Source organism: Myotis myotis, unplaced genomic scaffold (assembly GCF_014108235.1).
Source record: "Myotis myotis isolate mMyoMyo1 unplaced genomic scaffold, mMyoMyo1.p scaffold_m19_p_39, whole genome shotgun sequence".
NCBI lineage: Eukaryota > Metazoa > Chordata > Mammalia > Chiroptera > Vespertilionidae > Myotis > Myotis myotis.
In genome coordinates this window covers 268,585-293,123 of record NW_023416345.1, presented here as the reverse complement: position 1 = coordinate 293,123, position 24,539 = coordinate 268,585, and the positions used below count along the sequence as shown (strand labels likewise).

General features: G+C 53.8%; 1 protein-coding gene and 1 pseudogene across 1 annotated transcript in view; one reads left to right on the top strand and one right to left on the bottom strand.

Annotated features, from left to right (window-relative positions):
• The window catches only part of CSMD1 (CUB and Sushi multiple domains 1), a 157,262-nt gene extending 147,442 nt beyond the window's left edge, over positions 1-9,820 (top strand). The window contains exons 52-55 of the mRNA XM_036303902.1: positions 555-667; positions 1,489-1,576; positions 4,329-4,461; positions 6,353-9,820. Of these exons, the coding sequence (XP_036159795.1) occupies positions 555-667; positions 1,489-1,576; positions 4,329-4,461; positions 6,353-6,512 (494 nt within the window). The 3' untranslated portion in view covers positions 6,513-9,820. The remainder of the gene's footprint in view (positions 1-554; positions 668-1,488; positions 1,577-4,328; positions 4,462-6,352) is intronic.
• Positions 2,073-2,236, bottom strand: LOC118653247 (annotated as a pseudogene).
• Positions 9,821-24,539: the final 14,719 nt, after the last annotated feature.

The window sequence follows — 24,539 nt, the reverse complement described above, 5'->3', positions numbered from 1 at the left end:
GGTTATGGTTATACCCCTGTCCTCAGCAGTGAGCACAGTATAAATGTTAAAATGCTTGATTTCAAAAAGTAATATAGTTGAAAGCATATACCTGTTATTCTTCCTGTGGGTACACATGCTGTTGTAATTCACCAAAGGGAAGTGGACTCTACACATTCAAGATAGACAAGACCTTAATAAGAAGTGATTCTAAGGGGAATAAAAGGGGGGGGGAGCTAAAATTAAAAAGATAACTGGGCTGGTGTGACTCAGGGGACTGAGCGTGGCCCCGGGACCTCGATTCCCAGTCGGGGCGCATACCCAGGTTGCGGGCTCGATCCCCAATAGGGGGCGCGCAAGAGGCAGCTCATCGATGTTTCTCTTTCCCATCATTGTTTCTCTCTCCTCTCTCCTCCCTTCCTCTCTCTCTGAAATCAATAACAACTTATTTTAAAATCACAATTTCCCTCCTCTGTGATTTGTCACCGCTGAACCGTGTTCCACTCCGGGGTCGCCTGCCTGAAGCCCTGGCCCGTGTGCGCCCCTGAAACATGGTGCTTCTGTGCTCTCTCCAGGCGTCTACAAGAAGGAGGAGGCCCACTTACTGCTGAGGGCCTTCCAGACCAAAGGGCCCGCAGACGTGTTTGTCAGCAAGTTTGACAGCGAACCCTGGGGCCTGGACGGCTACGTAAGTGGTCCCTGTGGTGGGGGGCGGTGGGGGGCGGGGGGCAGGGCGCCAGTTCTGAGTGTCACTGACTGCAGAGGTGCGGGGCAGGGGACGCGTCTGAGAGGAGCCGTGCGGCAGGGTCTGTGCTGAAGACCCGGCCCATCCGCTTTGGTTTCCAACGTTAATATAATGAGAGGCCTCTGACGGGAATCAGCACGGTGGCCCTCGGGCCCTCGCTTGATGCTGCAAGAAACCGAGTCCCCAGACCAGAAACTGCTGGGCCCGGAGCACGTGGGCTGTGGCTGCGGGGACCGGACCGGGCAGCGCCTGGCGGAGACCAGACCCTGCGCTCACTGCCGCCGCGCCCCTGGGAGTGGCCACCAGCTCCTCCCGAGGCCTTTGGCGGCCACTCAGAACGTCCTAGCAATGCCGCTGCCAGACGAGCAGGGCTACTCCGTAGCTTCTTTGCAAGTTAGCAGCTGTGCCCTGATTCTCTGCCTGACGGGCACGCAGCCTCGCCTGCTGCTCACCGGCCCTCGGTCGTGGCGGGAAGCGAGTGTAGGCCCCGGGGCTCTGTGGGAACCGGTGTCTGTCCCCTGCACAGGGTGGCTGGCCGGGGAATAGGTTGTACAGTTACCACCCCGTGGGAGGCCACGGGGAGTGGGACGTGTCTGTTCGTTGAACTCACAGCCGTATGTGTGAGAGGGTGACTAGGAAAGTGCCACTGTGAGGAGCGGCGAACATGAAGGCCTGTGACCCCCTGAACGAGAACACAGCAGCCGTATCGGGGGGAACAGGGGCCCTCAGTCCCCCTGTGCCTCTCCCTCCTGTCCCCCCACCAGGTCTCCTCCGGGCTCGAGAGAGGAGGGTTCACCTTCCAAGGGGACGTCCGAGGGGAAGACTTCGGGAAATTCAAGCTCGAGAGGCAAGGTGAGCTGCGGGCTGCTCTCCAAGGAGACGCCGGGCGGCCGTCGCGGGGTTGTGCTGAGAAATCATGAGAAAGGCCAGGACCCCTGAAGGGAAAAACCGAAGGGAGCCAGGGGCACGTGTTAGAGCCGAGTGAGCGCCAAGGAGACGGTGCCCAGCGGGGGTGCAGTGAGGACACGGGTGTGGCATTCATGTCCTCGCCGCGTGGAGAGGTTTAAGACGGGGGGGAGAGAGGAAGGCAACGCTCATTCAGACAAGCCATCGAACTCGGTCGCCAAGAAAATTGTAAGTCAGGGTAGCTAGACGCCACCAAAGAGCAACGGAAAGTGTATACTACAGACGCAGAGAGGGCAGGGGAGGGGGTTAGTGAGCAAATGGCAAAGGCTTCAGACGTGTGGGGGGTGAGAGAGGCCCTCGGTGTTTGCTGTCGGAGCTGTGATGAGTAGATTCAGACAATTTGGCAAAACTCTTTCATCCGGCAATTCTATCTTTATTTTATTTTTTTCTGTTTAGCCATTTTGTACAGGAGGAGGACACAAACAAATCCTCCCCCTTCAGATCAGGGCAATGTTCACCTATCCCATAAGAGCAATTCTATCTTTAGAATTTTTTTAAATCCTCACCCAAGGATATGTTTTTGTTGATTTTCAGAGAGAGGGGAAGGGGAGGGGGGGAGGGAGAGAAACATCAGTCGGCTGCCTCCCTTCCTGCCCGGACCGAGAGCAAACCCACAACCTTGGGGTGCAGGGGGCGGAACTCCAACCAGCCGAGCCGCCCGGCCAGGGCGCCCTTAGCATCTGTAACAGACACGGGTCAGAGCTGTCCTCTGCCTGCTCAGGAGAGTCTGACGGGAGCTTCTAATAGTTGAGATAAGAGTAACCTCCAACAGGGCACACATCTGTCATGAAGGAATCGCCTCAACACGTGATCGTGTGGTGTGTGTGAGACGAAGCAGAAAGCAGTGATTTCATTCCGGGGACTTCATTACAGCCGCGGAAAGACGCCCGGGACATATGTGCGGGAACGCTCACTGGAGACGGACAGACAGACGGGCCCTCCTCCGTTCTCAATCCCTTCTCTGCTGCTCGAGTTTTACCTTGGGAGTTACAGGGGAGAAAACCGCTGTTCTCGCATCCAGGGGAGCCCAGTGCTGCTCCAGCTGCAGGCTCCCCGGGGAAGCGGATCCCGGGTGGGAAGATGAGGCGACGGTGCAAGCATTTGCTTGGCGCCCAAGCTCTGTCCACACGACAGCCCGCCGTCACTCCCGTTGCTGCCGACACAGAAGAGGCGCGCACTTTCCTGATGAATCGCGCTGCGTGTCCTCTGAACCGCAGCAGCCGCCATAGATGTGCCTTGCGGGGCACCCTGAGCGTGGTCATGGGCCAGAGAACACGGCCATTGGGCTGGGAGCACAGCGCCTCCCTGAGGCACGTGGCGGTCGTACCTCGTGATGCTGTCACGGATGAATTCCTTGCCACTCCTGAGGTCTTTATCAGACTGAGGGATTTTTAAGGGAAGGCACCAACCTGCATGTCATCACACTTTTAAAAAAACCCCAATCAGAAAGGTTAATTAACCATAAAATACTGTAATTCCCCCGCCATTCCAGACTCGGTAGGCGATGCTGTGCAAGCTGGGCCACTGTATGTGTCGGTGGGGAGTAGAGCAGAAGCGTTAGCTGCAGAGGCGTTGGCACTGCGTGTGTTAGCAGTGTGGGCCCATTCTCTCTGGCTCTCCCCGGACGTGTCGTTAGCTGCCCTCCTCCCACCCTGGGGCACCTGCCCCTGACTTCCTTCCAGGCAGGCCCCCCGGACTCTGTAGGTGTCGGAGCTCAGTCACCAGATGGCCCGACCTGGACTCTCCCTTCGCTACGGCCACTTCCCTCTGCGTGTCCCCAGGGCGTTCTAACCTAACAGAACACCAGCTCGACTTACCACGTAACCTCCATTCTCGTGTGAGACGAGCTTATGGTCAGGAAAAGCAATGTGCTTCACGGAATGATCCGAACCCCAGGCGAGTCTCCCGCTCAGCGAACTAGGAACGTCTGTGTGTGAGGATTGACTGAAAAACGCCCGTTCAGTTCCGAGTGAGGGCCAAGCCCTGTTTTATGGACAAAACGAACGACCTCTCAATTGTCTCCAGCCGGTAGATGGACCGGAAAGAGGGGAGTGTCCTAAAGGGACACTGAGCCGAGGCGGCTTGAAGGACCTGTCTCATGCCAAGACCCAGTAGCACTAAATGTGTGCGCAGACCCGCTGAGGCAGAGCTGCGTTCCGCTGAGGGCTCCCGAGCTCTGCCGTGGACTTTGAATCTACACACACACTCACACGCTGGGGACGCTCTGCCTTCTGCACAGAGACCGGGGCGGCCAGGCCCTCCGTGACCTGCACCTGCGGGTCCGAGCTGAGGACGGGAGAGGACAGCAGATGCGCCCGCGTCTGCAGAGACGAGGCCACAGGGTGCCCTCTGCTAAGGCAGGTGGCGGAAGCCACGGGCACAGGTCGGAGTGTGAGACCCGTTGCCTGGCTCAGCGGGAGCGGGAGCGGGAGGGTCATAGGGCGCCCTGCTGGCCTCTGGGGGCGGGCGGGGTCCTGGTCAGAAAGATGTCCATGAGCTGCAGTCCTTCCGAATGAGGACCAGTTGGTCCTTGTGGGCTTAAGCTCCCGCTTCTTGAAGAACGTGCTTCCCTTTATAAAACGTACCCGCGTGTGTGAGTGTGAGCGTGAGCGTGAGGACGTATCCCCTTCTCTTCCAGATGCCCTGAGCTCCGACCAGGACGCTGTGCACCGCCACCTGGGCACCAGCAGCGGCTCCGTCGCCGCCGCCATCCTGGTCCCGTTCTTCGCTCTAATCTTGTCAGGGTTTGCGTTTTACCTCTACAAACACAGGTACGCCTCTGTGTGCCCCATGGTGGTGTGATGCGTGCCCGTCCTCACACTCTCAGGCACATGAATTTGCTGTCGCTATGCAGTATTCTCCTTGACATCGAGAATGCTCACTGGCAAGGATTTTTGGGTTTTTTAATCCTCACCCAAGGATATCTTTATTGACTAGAGAGAGAGAGAGAGAGAGAGAGAGAGAGAGACATCAGCGTGAGAGAAACATCCATTGGTTGCCTCCCACAGGCACCCGCTCAGGAATGAAACACGCACCCAGGTGTGTGCCTGTCCAGGAGCCCACCCCCCCCTCCTGGCATCCAGGACGATGCTCCGGCAGCGGAACCACCAGCCAGGCCATCGCGTGGAGGCGGCGTTGCTTTCTTTCTTTGCCGCACTTTCCCAGGGAGACGCCTCTGAGGATAAACTAGGAGAAAGATGGGATTAGGAGTAACACGCCATGTCTCATGTCCATTGAGAGGATGGTATTTCTACCTTCACGCGCCATGGCCAGCTGGCAGGACCATGGGGCAGCATCCCACCTCTGGGGGAAGCCCGAACCGGGGTCTCAATGACTGCTTTCAATAGTGATTTATAAATTGTTGATTTCTTTCTTTAACAAATACAAACTGAGTCATTACTCTGTACTAAGAAATATTGCACGTTCCAGATCTTGAAAAAAGTGTTCCAACTACATATTAACAGGAAAACGTCAAAACTTGGAGAAAAAAGCTTAAAATGAAATTGCTCCTTTCCTTGGGGTTGACATGGATGTCAAAAAAAAGCAAAAATAAATGTTGAAGGACATATAAATCCATGTACATTTTGTCTCCAGGCAGAAAGTGTTACGTGGAGGAACTTGGCGTGGCCAGCGCACTGTAAAATACAATTTGGGATAGTAGCACTCCTTACAGATAGTAACAAAAATCATGATCCCATGAAATAAGATTAAGGCATGTTAAATGTGTCTCATATTTATTTATAGACTATAGATATTTCTACATAACCCTGGCTTTAAAAAGAAAAAAACCCACACTGGTGTGAGGGGGTGGTTTTATTTATTTATTTTAGTGACGCAGGAAACAGCTTTTAAAATGTGTCCTTATGCTCTTTTGAAAAATAGTAAGAATGAAACTTCAAAATTAAATTGTAATGGCTGCTCGCAAGGTCGTCCCCACTCTCTCCTGGCTGGCAATGTCCTTGCTTTAAAGCTGTGCCCCGGGGAGAGGAGTCTCAGTGGTTCTCCCAGAATTAAAGAGGGGCGCCTCTGTGCTCACTAATTATTTCCCGGAGAAGCGAGTCCCTGCACACAAGCCGGATGAGCCCGATCTCAGGTTTCTGCTGGGGACCAGCTGAAAACTTAGTGCAGGTAGAAACCTATCCCACCCCCTTCTCCAAACCTCCCCTCGCCGCAGGGACGTCTCTCCTTTTCATGTGCATTTTACAAACACCTCCCCCCCCGGGTTTCTCCAAGAAACCCGCCTCCTACAGACACGGTGCAGCCAGGAAGCATCTGTCGTTCCTGCACCGTCACCTGTGCCCTTCGTGGCCTCCAGGGACCCCGGGAGCCATGCGGTTCCGGAACGTTCTCTCCCCCGCCTCACTCAGCGGGAGCGGGAGGGTCATAGGGCGCCCTGGCTGTGGGTGGGGCCCCCGTCAGCGGGCCCGCCAGGCGCCCCCTCTCCCCCATGTGAGGGCGTGTCTGACCCCGGTAAGGAGGCCTCAGCACGTCTCCTCCTGTGTTCTTTCTCTCGCCCTTTAAAAGGAGAAGCTCACGGAACTACACGTACTCACACGTGAATGAAACAGCCCTTCTGATTGTATCTTAACTTCACGGCCGGGCACTCGGTCCTTTGTTCTTGAAACCAGGGCCCTGATCACCTCTCGCCTCTTTTCCTCTTAGAACGAGACCAAAAGCTCAGTACAACGGCTACGCCGGCCACGAGAACAGCAACGGGCAGGCTTCCTTCGAGAACCCCATGTACGACACAAACTTAAAGCCCACGGAGGCCAAGGCCGTGCGCTTCGACACGACACTGAACACGGTGTGCACCGTGGTATAGCCTCCGCGTGGGACTGGACCATAGCCATACCTCGGACGGGCAAGCCTGACTGGTGCCATGGCCCTTCTCCCCCGGCTTGGCCGCAGCCACCTCCACATCTTCCGATCCATGCAACGGGTGTCCATGGAGCACACAGGGTGTCCACGGAGCATGCAGGTGTCCACGGAGCGTGCAGGTGTCCGCGGAGCATGGGGTGTCCACAGAGAGCATGGGGTGTCCACGGAGCATGTGCTGTGTCCACAGAGTGTGCAGGTGTCCACAGAGCATGGGGTATCCACAGAGCATGTGCGGTGTCCACGGAGCGTGAGGTGTCCACAGAATGTGCAGGTGTCCACAGAGCGCGTGGGGTGTCCACGGAGCACATGCGGTGTCCACGGAGTATGCAGGTGTCCACAGAGTACATGAGGTGTCCACAGAATGTGCAGGTGTCCACAGAGCGCGTGGGGTGTCCACGGAGCACATGCGGTGTCCACGGAGTATGCAAGTGTCCACAGAGTACATGGGGTGTCCACAGAGCGTGCGGGTGTCCACGGAGCGTGCGGGTGTCCACAGAGCGTGTGGGTGTCCACGGAGCATGTGGGGTGTCCACAAAGCGCGTGGGGTGTCCATGGAGCGTGCAGGTGTCCACGGAGCGTGGAGAGTCTTCTGAGCACTGGCCACCCTGTCCCTTCATCCTGCCAGCAGAGTCTCTATGTCTGACTTTGCCTGCTTGGGGTCAAGACCGCCCGGCCACGCCGCCCCACGGTACTCAATGTCTCCGACCGCCTGTGTCCGCGAGGCGGGGAGCCTTCCCATGCACCTGGGCCCGGTTACAGCCTCAGGGGCACCACGACACATTGTGCGCATGTGGTTCTCCAGCCCGTGAACCGAAGAACTCTGCAAAACACACGCTCTCTGGACGAAGACACTTCCCGGCCTGCACACACCTGCACACGCTCCGCCATCCTTCTGGCCCCACCTCACCGCTGCCGGGACCCCGGAGGCCCTCCGTGCCCCAGGGCAGCCACAATCACCCGCCAGCTGTCCTGTTGCAGAATTTTTGATGCACAATTTTTGCACTAGTGTGTGATGAATGACTGAGTAAGATTCTGATAAAAAATATACTATTTACAGGGTTTGTACACCCCCCATTGTACATAAGCACCCTCTCATCTCGAAGCTGAACATCCCCCCTTAGGTGAGTGGAGGTGTGAGAGCAGGGAGAAGCCCAGCCGTGCCCAGGCAGGAGGGGCGCGGGCGTGCAGAGAGGCGCCGTGTTGCTGCTTCTTTAGCTGCAGCCCACATGGGAGTCTGAGCAAACAGAGGCCTTCGTTCCCTACAGTTCCTCCCCAGCCCTCGCTGGCCCAGGTGTGTCCAGAGCAGGTGACAGCATGCTGTCCGCCTGTGCACATGTGAGCAGTCATGTATTTCAGTGGCTGGCAGACGTGTGGCTGGGGCTCCGGGACAGTCCCCCCCACCCCCTTAGCACTGTGTGTTCTCTTTGGCTGTGCCCCTGCCATGTTGCAGCGAGGCCAGGATGCCTCAGGAGCCTGGACCTGATCCTGTGCCCACAGAGGGCCCAGCACTCCCGGGGGAGGTGGGGGCTGCAGGAGAATGCTCACACCCGCCTCCACAGCACCCCATCCCCAGCATTAGCTTGTCTGCTGCTTCACGCTTCCCCTGGCAGGAGGGAGGTCAGAGCGGCCAGGTTTAAGCTCATTCTTGGTAACTGACAAGCGAAGGCACAAATGAAGGAGGTGTGACCCCCAGGGCGGTACAACCAGAACTAGGCCCTGGCAGGTGCGGCCGTGCGCGTGGACGCCACCAACTCCGAGCGAAAGCCATGTTCATCTCCACGTAGCGCCATGGGAAACGTGTTCTGAAACGGCGATTCTTCTTTCATCATTTTGCTTTGACGGCCCGTTACACAGGCAGCCAGTTTCCCTTTCTCCATCGCATCGGCGCCAGCAGGGGTGTGGGCGCGGCGACCCCGGTTCGGGTGGCGGCGCTCGCACCTCCTTCAATCTGATCCATTGGCTTGTCCACTGCATGTTGAAATGCAGGGCTTCATGAAACATGAAAACTAACACAAAACCCTGTCGGGGTCACAGGATGACACTATTTCCAAGCTGCGCCTCCCCAGCCGAGTACCTGCCCATCTGTCCTGCTGGGTGTGGGCCCTGCAGCTGGCGGGTGGCGCCAGCCCTCCAGCTCCATGGCCCCTGCAGCTCTAGCTGTTGTGCTGACTTCTCCACGTTTCTCTGCCACCCGACTGCAGGACAGAGCTCTGCCCCACATCCTGGAGCTCACACCTCTTCCCACCCGACAGCAGGGCAGAGCTCTGCCCCGCATCCTGGAGCTCACACCTCTTCCCACCCGACAGCAGGGCAGAGCTCTGCCCCGCATCCCGGAGCTCACACCCCTTCCCCTCCTCAGACCCAGAGGTCAGCCAGGCCAGGCCCCGGCACGCAGGGTGTGCAGGCACAGGGTCACTCCACAGCTTAGGTGTACATATCACACGCACACACACTGTGTACATATCCGAGTGAGTCATTCGAGCAGGTGCAGGCGCCCCACCTCAGAGCCTGAGCACGCGTCTCCGTCCCCATGTCCCTGCCCACAGGACACAGGCCCAAGACCCCCACGTCAGATGAGGCATCACCCCCAGGCGCACAGAACTGCCCTGTTAGGTGGGTCTAGATTCTAGAGCCCGCTCCATAGACACAGTCACTCCCTGAGCTAGTCTCTCCTCAGAACTTACTAGAAGGCTGTCCCGGCCCGTGGGGACCTGGCGCGGGGCGCCCATGCTACCACAGGTTATGTGCTTAAAGCTCTTTAAAGCTGCTGCTTGGCCCACACATCTTGCCTTCCTTCAAGCTAGCTGCAATAATCTTTTTCTCCTGTAAAATATTTTGTAAGCAACGACGACACAGCAATGATAACGAAGGGGAAGGAGGAGGCTGGCTTTTGGAGCAGGCCCGTATCACCGCCCGTCCGACATCTCACCACATGCTGCTGACATGAGTTAGGTGCAAAAGACCTTTTTGTACAGAGATATATTTTTTATGAAGAATTTGTAAAATTATTAAATATGCTGTAATTTTTTGATTAATGTAGGTAAATTGTTAAAAAAAATAAATGTTTTTACAACACAAAACTGTAATTTTCCCAATAATGTACATTGTACTATCTCTAGCGGATTTTTCAGTTCCAACCCATGAATTAATATTACTGTGGCCTGTTAAAATGAACAGTATCTTTTTTTTTTGTCAAAAAAAAATTATAAAGAGAGTGTAATATAGCCTGTGCAATGCCACCTATCTTTAAAGCAAATCAGAGTTCTAATTAAATATTTAATTTTACATTTCTGTTTCTGGTGTGACTTCATTTGAGCTTCCCCCTGCGTGGCGGGTGCGGGCCATGGGAACAGGACTCTCTCCCCTGCGTGGCGGGTGCGGGTGGAGGAGCAGTTGGGGGAGCCTCGGGGCGTCCGGGCACATGAGCACCAGCGTCATGATTATTAGCCAACAGCCCGAGAGGAGCGGGGTCCACTGAGCAGGGCCCTCAAAGGTGACAGATTCCTGGGTGGGTTTTGCCTTCAAATGAAGGCCAGTATCAAGTCCCTCCCAGTCACGACCCAGGCTTCATTTTGGTGATAAATACTGTGAACCTGTTTCTGTAACGTCCTCTGCACTGGGCAACGACATCAGAAAAGTGCATATGGCGGGCATTTCGCATCTCAGCCTGGAAGAGGCTCAGGAAGAGGGGCCCCGGTCAGGCACCTGCCGCTCGGAGCGGCCGCCGCCCTTGGGTCCTGGGCTCACGGGAAGGTGCTGCCCGCATTCTCCCTGCCCCGGAACGGAGCCCCTGTAGGCGCGCAGCGTGAAACACCTGCACTAATTCTCCGGGGAGCCCAGCATCACAACAGGAAACCAGCCCACAGAATAAAAGCCCCCCTGCGGCTCCCCACGGATCAGCTGCCGGCTTGAGGACCTACTGTGTGCCAGACGCTTGGCGGAAGAGGTGCGTGCATTCACAGAATCCCAGTGCACAGTGGGTCTCACCATCCTCATGTTGTAGATGACGAGGCAGAAACTCAGGGAAGTTACCTGACCCAAGAAGGCACAGGGGCCACCCTGATGTCAGAAGTCGGCTCTCTCACGCATCAACATTCTTTCTTACAAAAGCAAAACCAACAACGTCACCACTCAGTTCACCAGTGTTTCCTTCCCTGCACTCGCAGTGTTTCTATCTCCCAACTCTAAATACTTTGTGTCTCATGTGAGCAATGACCTCAGGGAAGCATTCCGGGGGCAGTGACTACACGGGAGCTCGGCAGGGTCCCCGAGGCTCTGTCTCACACACACGCATGGCCCTCCAGCTGTTCGCCTGGGAAACTAACCAGCTTATCACTTATTGACAACGTATCCCGCAGGGAAGTGGGGGAGGTTCCCACAGAGCAGAGGGGGATGGGCAAGTTCTCACACTCCCTGCTGTGGACTCCCTGCAGGACAGTGTGCTCCCTGTGTCCTGGGAGACCTCACCACAGCAAGAAGTCCTTCACCCTGACCCTGACCCTAACCCTAACCCTAACCCTAACCCTAACCCTAACCCTAACTCTAACCCAAAACATAGCAAGAAGTCCAACACTAACCTTAACCCTAACCCTAAACTTAAATCTTAACCCTAACCCTAAATGTATATCCAAACCCTAACCCTAACAGCACAACCTAAACCTTAACCCTAACCATAATCCTAATCCTAACCCTAACACTAATGCTAAAACCTAAACCTAAACCTAACCACAAATCCTAACCCTAACCCTAAACCTAAATGCTAAACCTTAACCCTAAGGCTTACCCTAATCCTAACCCTAACCTTAACCCTAAAGCCTAAACCTAATCCTAAACTTGACCTTAACCCTAACCTTGACCCTAACCCTAACCCAGTGGTTTGCAACCTTGGCTGCACATTAGAATCACCTGGGAATCTTTTTAAAATCCTGATTTCTGGGCCTCATCCTCCGGAAATTCTGTTTCTTTGTTACTAATGTGGCCTCACCCCATAACAAAGAAACAGAATTTCCGGAGGATGAGGCCCAGAAATCAGGATTTTAAAAAGATTCCCGCCCTGACTGATTTGGCTCAGTGGATAGAGCGTCGGCCTGCGGACTGAAAGGTCCCAGGTTCGATTCCGGTCAAGGGCATGTGCCTTGGTTGCGGGCACATCCCCGGGGGGGGGGGGGGTGCAGGAGGCAGCTGATCGATGTTTCTCTCTCATCGATGTTTCTGACTATCTCTCTCCCTTCCTCTCTGTAAGAAATCAATAAAATATATTTTTAAAAAAAGAAAAAATTCCCAGGTGATTCTAATGTGCAGCCAAGATTGAGAACCACTGCCCTAACCCTAATCTTTTTTAAAAAAATATGTTTTATTGATTTTTACAGAGAGGAAGGGAGAGGAAGAGAGAGTTAGAAACATCGATGAGAGAGAAATATCGATCAGCTGCCTCCTGCACACCCCCTCCTGGGGATGTGCCTGCAACCAAGGTGCATGCCTTGACCGGAATCGAACCTGGGACCCTTGAATCTGCAGGTCGATGCTCTATCCACTGAGTCAAACCAGTCAGGGCCCTAACTCTAATCTTGACACTAACCCTAACAACCATAAATCTTAACCCTAACACTAATGCTTAACCCTGACCCTAAACAGAAGTCCTAACCCTAACACTGACCCTAACCTTAACCCGAACCCCAAACCACAAACATAAACCCTAACCCTTTCTCCGTTGGTATCGGGGCATCTTCTCCTACACAAAGGTCCAGGCCCCGGGCCGGGAGCAGGTCGCAGAGCAGGCCCTCTGGAACGCGGGAGGGTACCGCTCCATCCCCTACAGAGAACCCACTAACACCACACTTGGGGTCGATGCAGAGCGCTCAGAGCAAGTAACGCAGGGCCCAGGTCCCCGGAGAGTCACAGCCCCGGGGAGCAGGTGCGAGGAAACCGCTCCGGCCATTCAGCCAGCGCCTTCCCGAGTCTGCAGGGGCGGCTCAGCAGGTGTGGGGGCAGCAAGGGGGGAGCATCGATGGAGACCCTTTCCCGGAGCTGCCCGCTCTCCTGGAGCATGTCCTCTGTCAGGGCCTGGGACTCCTTAGCAGACATTCCTTAGTGTCCCCTGGGCATCGACACTCACTGCACTGGCTCGGTGGCTGCCTCCCCAGCTCGCCAGCTCCTGGGTCCTGAGACACACAGACCCTGACACTTGGGGCCCCACACGCTGCCCCGGTTCTGCGACGTCGCCTGACTCCTCCGGAACGAGTTTCCATGAAGGGCTCCGCGAAGTAGAGACCAGGCCTCTCCATGGCTGGGCACTGCCCTCCCCTCGCGGCTGCACCGGGGCTGCATGCGCCAGCCATCAGCCAACCGCCACTCCCGGGGGAGCAGCAGGGGCGCTGACCACGGCCGCACCGTTCTGTACCAAGAAGCCAAACTTCCACAGAAGCTTCCTCCCGCTCCCACTGCCCTCAGCGACCTCCATGCCCGCCTCACTGGCTGGCATCTGGCCTCCGGCCCCCACACAGGCAAAGGGAGCTGAGGGGAAAGACAGGGGAAATGCCAACGTCATGGCCGCTCCGCACCGAGGGGCTGGTCACGAGCCCCCAGCTTCGGTTTGTGTTGTGAGGACAACAGAAAGGAGGGAAATGACTTGTTGGAAAAACGTTTCCCTTTGAGAGGAAACGAATGACCCCGTGTTTCCCCTCGGAACGGAAACTGGACCCCGAGCCCAGCACGGGGAGGGCTCTGCGTCGCTGCAGGTCTCTCAATGGGTCTCACTCCCACTCACCCCCAATTTCTTCTTTTTTCATATATTTTTAAAATCGATTCAGAGAGGAAGGGAGAGGGAGAGAGATGGAAACATCAACGAGGAGAGAGAATCATGGACCGGCTGCTTCCTGCACGCCCCACACTGGGGATGGAGCCCACAACCCGGGCCTGTGCCCTGAGTGGGAATCGAACCCTGACCTCCCATTCATAGGTCGACGCTCAACCACTGAGCCCAATTTTTTTTTTTTGGTTCATACTTTTGGCTTCAGGACAAAACAAGACACAGACAAAATACTTTTTAAATACATTTTCATTGTTGGTAGAAGTACAGCTCTCTCCCATAACCACCCTGGGCCCCGCCCAGGAACCCATGTGCTCGCTCGTTCAGGTCGGCCTGTGTCCTACTGTGAGAGAAGCACACAGAGAGAAGCCTGTGAGGGGAGGACTTACACTGAAGGTGCCTTTTCATTTACTTATGGTTCCCAGGTGTGCGTGCGTGTGTGCATGTGTGTGTGCATATGTGTGCATGTGTGTGCATGCATGTGTGTGTGCATGCTTGCATGCGTGTGTGTACGCGCGTGTGTGTGGAGACCTGAGCAGATGCGGTGAAGGAGGTGGGAGCGCTGGAAGGGTGCCTCTGGTGTCCCCTTCCTGTGTCGGCTCACGGCTCCTACGGCTCAGACAGCAACTGAGCAGCTTGTGACAAAAGCAAACATGGACCCGCCCGGAGTCAGCTCAGAGCGGCCTCGGGCTCCCTGTGGGCTCCCTGTGGGCTCCCTGCGGGCTCCCTGCGGGCTCCCTGCCGGGTCCCTGCGGGCTTGTTCTAAATCCCAGGCCAGACGCTGGATTCTCCTTCTCTCGTCGCTGCATGTGACGCCGGTTCTACGATCTGGAATAAGATTAAAAACTTAGACCTCGACTTCAGAACTTCGTATCCGTTTTATCCAAATGCACACTGAACGGTTTTTAAAGCTGGTCCAGTACGTGCTGACGCCTTTAGGCCGCGTTTACCTTCAAGCACCAAGCAGCCGGCACCGCCTCTGCACCGATAGAACAGCGTCCGGCACGATTCACGGGGCGCGTTCGCCCTCAGGGCTGACCCTGGGGGGGGACGGAGCCGCATCCCGCGCTGAACCTGACAGGCCAGGAGGGGGGGACACAGCACAGGCGGCAGGTGGAGCCGCTGCCTCACCGCATCGGTGAGAAGTCAGCTCTTCCCGGGCCGGAGGCTGCGGGGTGGCCGACCCGACGCCATCTCCACGCGCGGGCAGCTGGGCATCGGTAGCCAGAATCCTGCGGTGGGACCTGACCTGCTAACATCGGAGACGAATACAAACCCCAGAGAATCAACTGGAGAGAAAAGGCCACACCGGCCCCCGTGCCCCGCAGGAGAGCGACGCACAGGGACACACCAGTGCCGAGCTGGGAGCAAAGGGGAATACAAGAACCACTTGCGATTGAAAATGTCACATCTTTACAACAAGATCGGGGAAGTCCACGCCACGCAGCCAGGAGCGTGGGAGACGCGAGGCCTGTGGCCGCGAGCGGCTGGAGGCGTCGCCCCGTCAGGGCCGCCTGTGCTCCAAGGCGACCGGCCAAGCGCAGCCGACATGCAGGTCAGCCCAGAAGCGGACGGCGGAGAGGCGGCTCCCCTGCTGGGCCGGCAGCAGGTTCTGGGCGTTTTTATTTCCTGCTTCATGTGCTACTGGGTTTGCTATAATCATGTTTGAACAATGAAAACGGGAGAATAACATTTAGAAAGCCATTGAAGAGGAGTGAAATGATCATGGTTTCCAAACATCAAATATGTCTGTAATTAGTGAAAATGTGGTTTCTTATCAAAGACTCGCCCACTAGCCGGTTCCCGGGAGCAGCACTCATTGCAAAATGCACCTTCGTGAACCCGTGCGTTTCAGGGACACGTCCTGGAGTTCAAACGCAGATGCGCAGACGGGAGCTGCTGCCCTTCCGGAAAACAGGGAGGAGCGAGGTCTTCGCGGCTGCTGGTGAGGAGGCAAGCGGGGCAGCCAGGGGACCCTCCATTGGCTGAGGAAAGACAGGAAGAACACCAGTCACCGAAACAGAGCCCGGCTCCCTCAACCACAGCAAAACTACAGCTAAACTGCAGAACAACCATCATCCAGAGCGGCCTGAACTCTAGCTGAAGAAAGCCCTACCACTAGAGAGTTAAAGAAGCCACATTGAGCCTCAGAGAATCAGTAAACCGTATCCCCAGGTGAGGATTTAAACATACGCAAACCCTAAAAGGGGACGTAGACACCATACATGGGGATATGAACACTATACATGGGAACATGGACACCGTACATGGGGGCGTGGACACCGTACGTGGGGACGTGGACACCGAACGTGGGGACGTGGACACTGTACATGGGGACGTGGACACCGTACATGGGGATGTGGACACCGTGCAGGGGGATGTGGACACATACATGGGGATATGGACACCGTACATGGGGATGTGGACACCGTACATGGGGACGTGGACACCGTACATGGGGATGTGGACACCGTACGTGGGGACGTGGACACCGAACGTGGGGACGTGGACACTGTACATGGGGACGTGGACACCGTACATGGGGATGTGGACACCGTACATGGGGATGTGGACACATACATGGGAACATGGACACCGTACATGGGGACGTGGACACCGTACATGGGGACGGGGACACCGTACATGGGGTCGTGGACACCGTACGTGGGGACGTGGACACCGAACGTGGGGACGTGGACACTGTACACGGGGACGTGGACACCGTACATGGGGATGTGGACACCGTACATGGGGATGTGGACACATACATGGGAACATGGACACCGTACATGGGGACGTGGACACCGTACATGGGGACGTGGACACCGTACATGGGGACGTGGACACCGTACGTGGGGACGTGGACACCGAACGTGGGGACGTGGACACCGTACATGGGGACGTGGACTCCATACATGGGGACGTGGACACTGTACATGGGGATGTGGACACATACATGGGGATGTGGACACCGTACATACATGAAAAATTTACTAAGACAAATGCTTATTGTTACAATACATGTTTATCTCACTCTATTGCCACCATGTTCTTATATATTTTTATACACTTTTGCTAAACTTCAGGAAAAAATACTTTGAGAATAAAATGACCCAAATTCCAATAGTTATTTTTCTTTTAAATTTGGTTTATAAGAGAAAAATATTATAAGTAAAAATGTAAAGCTTATTTTATATTACATATTTCTATTTCTATGTAACCAGACTAAAGTTATAATCTTCCTTTTAAAAAGATGTATGTGTGTATGTGTTTATATCTATGAGGGTGTATATTTATCTCAAAACTTTCAATGTACTCCAAGTAGTTGAAATTCCTATCTCTGTACGGTATAATATTTTTTCTATGGAGAAAGAAAAAAAGTCCACAGCAATGATTATATTAGAATATGTATTTTTTATGTCCTTATGGAGATAACTTCAAATGGGTAAACATCACAGAAAAGAATAGTTTAAAATTTCACAATAGAATGCTATAAAAAATTAACCAATGCAAATGAATAGTTTTGGAAATGTCTAATTAGGCAAATACCGAAAATATAAACTAACTAATAGTCTAGAACATGCTTAATTATCTATTTCAGTTTAAGATCAATTAGCTATGGATAATTTAACAACAGTAATTATCATATGTAAAATTTTAAATTAGATGTAGAAGATATACTACCATTCAATTGTGTCTGTGATTTCTTTTCTGAGTTTAATACTGCTGTAAAAGAAGTAATAAATACATTTTCTAAATATATTCTTTTAAAATTTTTATTTATTTAATTTATTGAGGTGACATCTATATATATAAAACACCCTAATATGCAAATTGACCGAACAGTGGAACAACTGAACAACCGGTCGCTATGACATGCGCTGACCACCAGGGGGTGTGCGTGGACTATGGCGGGCGTCAGCAGCAGGTGGCAGAGAGCAGAACATGGCGGGCATTGGCCGCAGCGGGATGGTGGAGCAGGTGAGCGGTGGCACCAGACCAAGCTCCAGTCACTGTCATCGGGGTGAGCCTCTGGTGGTTACTGAAAGTTCTTTGCTTCTGTGCACCACGGTCCTGCTGGGTGCTCCCACCCACTGCTGGCCCCAATCACTCAGCACCATCAGCGGGTGCGAGCTGCCGGCCCCAATTGCCCCTCAGGGCTTCTCCACCCACCCTGCTCCTGAGGGGCAATTGGGGCAGCAGTTGCCACTTGCACCTGCTGACTGTGCTGGCCCCACTCACACCCTCTGCTGGTGCAGGCCCCAGTCACTCTGCGCTGTCAGTGGGTGTGAGGGGCTGTGGTGGGACCAGGGCTGCTGGCAGACATGGGACCAGGGGCCGTGGCGGGAGGGGCTGGGCAGGGGTGCAGAGAATGGACCGAGACCAGCCCCTGTGCCCACCACAGCCTCTTGGCCCACAGTCCCTTTAAGTTGCATGAATTTGTGCACTGGGCCCCTAGTTGGTTAATAAGATTATACAGGTTTCAGGTATATATTCTATAGAACATAATTTTTATATTGTGCTGTGTGTTCACCACCCCAAGTCAAGTCTCCTTCCATCACCACTTATCCTCCTTCACCCTCTTCTGCCTCCCGCCCCTGTACCCCTAGTCATCACCTTACTGTTGTCTGTGTCTATGAGGTTCTTTCCTTAATCCCTTCACCTTTTCACCCCTCCCCCACCCCCTCCCCTCTGACAGCTGTCAGCCTGTTCTCCAATCGATGAGTCTGCCTCTTTTTGTTTATTAGTTTATTCTGTTCATTAGAATCCACACATAAGAGCAATCATATGGTCCTTGTCTCTCTGGCTGGCTCATTTCACTTAGCATAATGACACTCTCTCGTTTCCATCGATTGTTGTCTACTTGTTATGCAGGCTAAACCCAATGGAAATGGAAACCGTCTCACAGCAAACCCTGTGGCACTCTCTCAACCAGACAAGTAGATAGCAGATATCTTCCCCCTGGACTTTTAATATTTTAAACTCCATGTCCTATAGCTCTCTGCAGAGGAAAGTAATTTACACATGCAAATCGCCCCTTTCTCATCCTGCATTCACCGGGGAGCAAGGGGATGAACTGTGATAAGTACATTTAACTTCAACTTAACTGTGATGGACATTTGTGGTCTTTTCATGGGGTGGATTTCAAGTTTTCTAATAGAATAAAATGCGATCAATATTAATGAGCATCACTTTATTTTGAAAAATTACTATTGAACAACAACAACAAAAAAACATCTAAAAGGAAACCGGGAGCCATGTAACCCGGCAGAGTCAGGTATTAACAGCAGCAGGAAATGTTAAACAAAGTTAAATCTCACAACGGCGACAGGAGACCCTGTAGCTGTCCATCCCCGTGGCCTCCCTGCTGCTCCTCCAGCTCCTCTCAGATGGAGAATTTAAGTTACGTCTGTTCCCTTGATCAACAATCAAGTAGCCACTAAGAAAACGGTGCTTCACATATAGATTTATAGACTTTACATGCACACACTGTATATAGGTGCATACAGTGTGTGTGTGTGTGTGTGTGTCTGTGTGTGTGTGTGTGTGTGTGTGAAGGAGCTGAGGAAAAGTGGACTCCGTTTCCTGAAAACAATATGAGGTTATCTAACCAAGCAATACCGCTCCCGTGCACGCTAGAGGGGAAACATTACTCTCCAATATGGATTTTATTGGTGATCAGGGACAGAATGGAGCATCTTGAGTTTTACTGTACTTCATTGATGGCCACGTTTTGTGGGCATCTGTTGTGTCTCTTACCCTCTGTGTCTCCCGTCCTCCCCCATTTCATTGCGAAAATACCTGCCCTGTGTCTGGGTGAGGTTTCTGAGGTGCTCCCCAGCATCTATCCCATGCACCCCAGTATCTATCCCTGCTCCCCAATACCTATCCCACGCACCCCAATATCTATCCCATGCACCCCAGCATCTACCCCATGCACCCCAGTATCTATCCCATGCTCCCCAATACCTATCTCATGCACCCCAATATCTATCCCATGCACCCCAATATCTATCCCATGCACCCCAGCATCTATCCCATGCACCTCAGTGTCTACCCCATGCACCCCAGTGTCTACCCCATGCACCCCAGCATCTATCCCATGCACCTGTGTCTACCCCATGCACCCCAGCATCTATCCCATGCACCTCAGTATTTACCCCATGCACCCCAACATCTGTCCTATGCGCCCCAGTGCCTATCCCATGCACCTCAGTGTCTACCCCATGTACCCCAGCATCTATCCCATGCACCTCAGTGTTTACCCCATGCACCCCAACATCTGTCCCATGCAAGCCAGTGCCTATCCCATGCACCTCAGTGTCTATCCCATGCACCTCAGCATCTATCCCATGCACCCCAGTGCCTATCCACAGCTCGGCGCTAGGACCATCTTTGAAACCAGGCCAACCAGCACCCATCTGCCATTTCATCAAAATTCAGAGGAAGGTTAAGTCGAGGGTGAGAGCCTCCTTGGATCAGGAGACCCAGGGCTGGAAGGTCAGTGCCTTCTGCTTGGAGAAGGGGAGCTTACTCTGACACAGAGAAGAGGGAAAGAGATAGAGGGAGGAGGGGCAGGAGGAGGAAGAGGATAGACGGAAGAGAAGAGGATCAGGAGATGGGGAGGAGGAGGAGCTGGAGATGGGGATTAGGAGCAGGAGGAGGAGGAAGAGAAGGATGCAGGGAGGAGGAGGAGGCGAAGATGGGGAGGAGGAGGAGCTGGAGACGGGGATTAGGAGCAGGAGGAGGAAGAGGAGGATGAAGGGAGGAGGAGGCGGAGATGGGGAGGAGGAGGAGCTGGAGACGGGGATTAGGAGCAGGAGGAGGAGGAAGCGGAGGATGAAGGGAGGAGGAGGAGGCGGAGATGGGGAGGGGGAGGAATGGTAAACTATTGAGCTCATCATTTTGTTTTTCTAACTCCATCAGCTCTTCCCGAGCCTTGGTTTGTTTGCAGCTGCTGTGAGCTGGCCACTCCTCTCTCACCGAGTGCGGGCTGGCCGACGGCTGCTGAGGAGGCCACGGCACGGAGCCCGCTCCCTGTGGCACCCAGCCCCTGGCCGGCTCCCGCCTCAGAGGCCGGCTGCGGTCTTGTCTGCAGGAAGCTGCACGGATGTCTGGTCCGTGAAAGGGGTGCAGGGACCCCTGTCCCTGGTGTGTCCGTGTTCTCTGTGGGACTGCGGGTCCTGTGTGGGCCCCGCGTGCATGAGGATGAAACTTAGCTCGCGATGATCTCTGACTCCTTCAACGGCTTCCATAGATTAAGATCTGGGCTGGCGCTTAACTCGTAAAAATGTGCGTTTGTAAAAGAAGACACACTAACGAAGGCCTCACTCCAGGGCCACCACAGTCAGGGATCCTCCGAGGGCCCGTGTTTAACCGCGAGCCGCTTTCTTCCACGGAGATGCGATGTGAGCCTCCTCTCAGGCGCACTGCCAACGTGAGACCCCTGGGCAGGGTTGGCCCTCCCTTCGTCCAGGTGGACACGAACCCACGATACACTGTCCCCTTACAACTAGAACCAGCAGCCCCCGCAATGTTCAAGCAGCCACGAGTGAGGGCGTCTCTTAGACACGGTGCGCCTGCTGCTCGAGTCCCACCGGCTGGTTTGCACGTGCGTGGGAGCTGCCGGAACGAGGGTGAACTGGCTTTAGGGGCCTTTTCAGCCGATCATGTGAGCTGAGTGCCGACGGGTCGGCGAGACACGGCGCACGGAATAGTATTTAAGCTGACAGGCAGCGCGTGTGTGTTTGCAGTTCTTCCTATTCAGATCCAGCACAGAACCCGGTCAGACCAAAGGCCGGGAAGACAGTCATTGAAATACAATCGGGGGCCGGGGGCAGCCACAAAACGGAAAAGACCAAATCACTTCCGCGATGTTTAGAAAATAAAGATGGTGACGGCTCACGAAGACACTGGTCTCACGGGGCCGCTCGGAAGTCGCACTGAAACTCGCGCTACTCGCCCGAGGCCGTGGTCAGGTTTGCACGTTCGCCTCCTAAAGGCTCAGGTCCCGGCGTCATTACATCATCCTTTCAACATGTGAACTGGAGTCACCGTATTTTTTATGTAAAAACGAACGTATCCACGTATCTGTGAAGCCAGTGCCCACATCACAAGGCACCTGCCTGGAGATCCGGAAATCTGCGGCTCCTCTTCAAAGCGGAAGGATGGGGCCCCATCCCTGGGACACGGCAGGGAACACGCCATCCCGTGGGAGCAGGAGTGCAGCCCAGCTTGAGAACCACTGCTTTAAAAGAACCAGGAGGAAAACCCGGCAGGGGCGCTGGCTTCCTGCAGCGGGGCATGTGAGGGTTTTGATTCCTGACGGCAGGGCCCTTGGTGCTCGTGGCAGAGAACCCTCGGCTCCTGGAGGCCCCGGCCGCTGAGGGTTGATGCATAAACTGCTCCTGACAATGGAGGGTGATGAGGAGTCCGCTTGCAGAGCACACCTGTGGGCACGTCACTGAGCGGGAGGCAGAAGCGAGGCAATTCAGAGAGGCGAGCGGGACGAAGGGGAGGCTTGTCACCGTGCACTGTCTCACGATGAGAAGGCTTCCCCTGTCAGCTGCTTGCTGAATTCACTCCAAGCCCCAAGAAGCCGGGAGCACTCTCCACGGGAGCAGCCAGCGGGCAGGAGGGGGGGGTCTCTGCGCTGCCACGGAGCAGGGGTGAGACTCCCCCGTGGGCAGCAGAGGACGTGGCCCCGACCGGCAGCTGTCACTGGAACCCAAGTGTCGACGTGAACTTGGGCAAACCCTCAACCACATTGGGTTCAGCATTTTCCACCTAATGGGGCTGTAGCTTAAGGAAGAAATCTCTACGCCCAGCCAGGTGGCTCAGTGGTTGCGCATCGGCCTATAAACCAGGAGGTCACGGTTCGATTCCTGGTCAGGGCACATGCCTGGGTTGGGGGCTCCATCCCCAGTAGGGAGCATGCAGGAGGCAGCCGGTCCATGATTCTCTCTCATCACTGATGTTTCTCTCCCTCTCTCCCTCTCCCTTCCTCTCTGAAATCAATAAAAGGTATTTTTTTACAAAAAAATCTCTGATAGCTCATATCCCTAGCATTCTTGAATTAAAATAAGGAAATAAAATCTGATGTCGGGTAGAATAACCCACATTAGCATTTGAACGGTGTGACGTCACTCTAAGGTTTTTAAATAGCTTTCTCCAGCACTGGAAGGCTATTTTGTACTTGACCTCTCTGGTTGCTGCTCATGCTCTAATTAAATGATGATTCTTTGTTTTGGCAAAAATCCCAAGCGCACGCCCATGTCTCCGGTCCAACACCAGCGGTTCCGAAACGCGTTGTTTCCTCCGCCTTCCAGGAGCACCATCTGTCAGGAGAGCTTCCAGGCCGGTCTCTCGGGAAACGTGACGAGGGAGGTTTCACACAGGCCCTTCGGAAGCACGCCTACATGGAACCACGCGGACCCACGTGGAACTCGTCCCGGGAAGGGCCCGCGAGCCTGCCTGCACCGGCCTCGGGGAGCGGGCCTCTCGCTGCAGTGTCCACGGCCGGGAGACTGGACTTCAGTTCTAAGGAAAGAAGAAGCCGGTGTGTCCCGCACATCACACATTTAGAAAACAGGTTTGTTTTCTTCTCCTGCTGACTGTTAAAGTCAGGGGTATATGGTGCGTGTCTTTCACTGACTGGCTTATTTCACTTAGCAGAATGCTCTCCAGTTCCACATGATCTCACTCATTTGTGGAATATAAAGAACATTATAAACTGATGAACAAAAACAGATACAGAGGCAAAGAAGCATCGAACAGACTGTCAAACTACAGCAGGAAGGCCGGGGGGGGGGGGGGGCGGGTGGATGGGGAAGGGAGTAAGAGATCAACCGAAGGACTTGTATGCATGCAGATAAGCACAACCAATTGACGCAAGACACTGGGGGGTGGGAGGGGGGGCATGTGCCTGGGGTAGGGGAGGCCGGGGAGATCAATGGGGGGGCGGGGGGAGGAGACATATGTACTACTACTTGTTACTTTAAACAATAAAATAAAATTCAAAAAATAATAAAGTCAGGAGTGTACACAGGAGCTGTGAGGAGCTCACTGCCATCGAAGGTCGTTTTTCTTGGGGGACGTGAGTGTCCTTCTGCTGAAACAAGTCGAGGCCCGATTGCTGGGGCCGTGGGACAGAAACGGGTCTGTCAACGCCGCGAGGCCTCTCCATCTCTCCTGGGAATTGGATTAACTCAAAGTTTTCCCTTTCTCCTTTTTAACTTTCCCCCCTATTTATATTTCTAAGACCCTGAGCAAAGTCTTTCATCTGAAAACCCATAGGCCAGCCTCCTTAAAATGCACGGCGGAAGATCTGAATATCCATTTGGGCGGATATTTCTAAAATTTCCTCTGTTCAACGTTATTTGAATTCTTCTCAAATAAGTTCAAAGAAGTTTTAGGACACACAGTGTGCTTAGAGTCTGAAGAACTCGTTTTGAAATCTCGTATTCATTAAATGGGCCACATACATGACATGAAACAGAATGGAAAATGTGACCGGGAACAGTATGAAATGATCTAAACCTTGCAACGCTAGCCAAGGAATCCTGTTTGATATGAGATATTTTGGGGCCGACTATATTTGTCAAGACTGAGATTGCCCGTCTGCACCATCTAATTCAATTCAATGAATACGGTTGACCCTCAGTATCCAAACGGGACTAGTTCCAGGACCCCCACAGATAACAGAATCTGGGTGCTCAAGCCCCTTATGTATATAAAGAGTGTGGTGTTTATAACAGTAGCAACATTACAGTTATGAAGTAGCAACAAATATAATTTTATGGTTGGGTCACAAGGGTTGCTACTGTATTTAAAGGGCCAGAAGGTTGAGAACCGTTGCTTTAAATTATTGCTATGTTACTTATAATACCCAATGCAATGTAAATGCTCTGTAATAGTTGTCATATGTATCGCTTAGGGACCAACATTCTGAAATTATTTTTTTAATATTTTTGACCCACAGTTAGTTGAATCTATGGATTTGGAACAACAAATATGAAGGCCTGACTATATAAATGTATTTTACTCTATTCCATTCTATTGCATGCAATTCCACTCATCCATTCTATTCCACCCATTTCATCCATCCTACTCCATCCATTCCATTTCATCCCTTCCATCCCACTCCATCCATCCCACTCCATC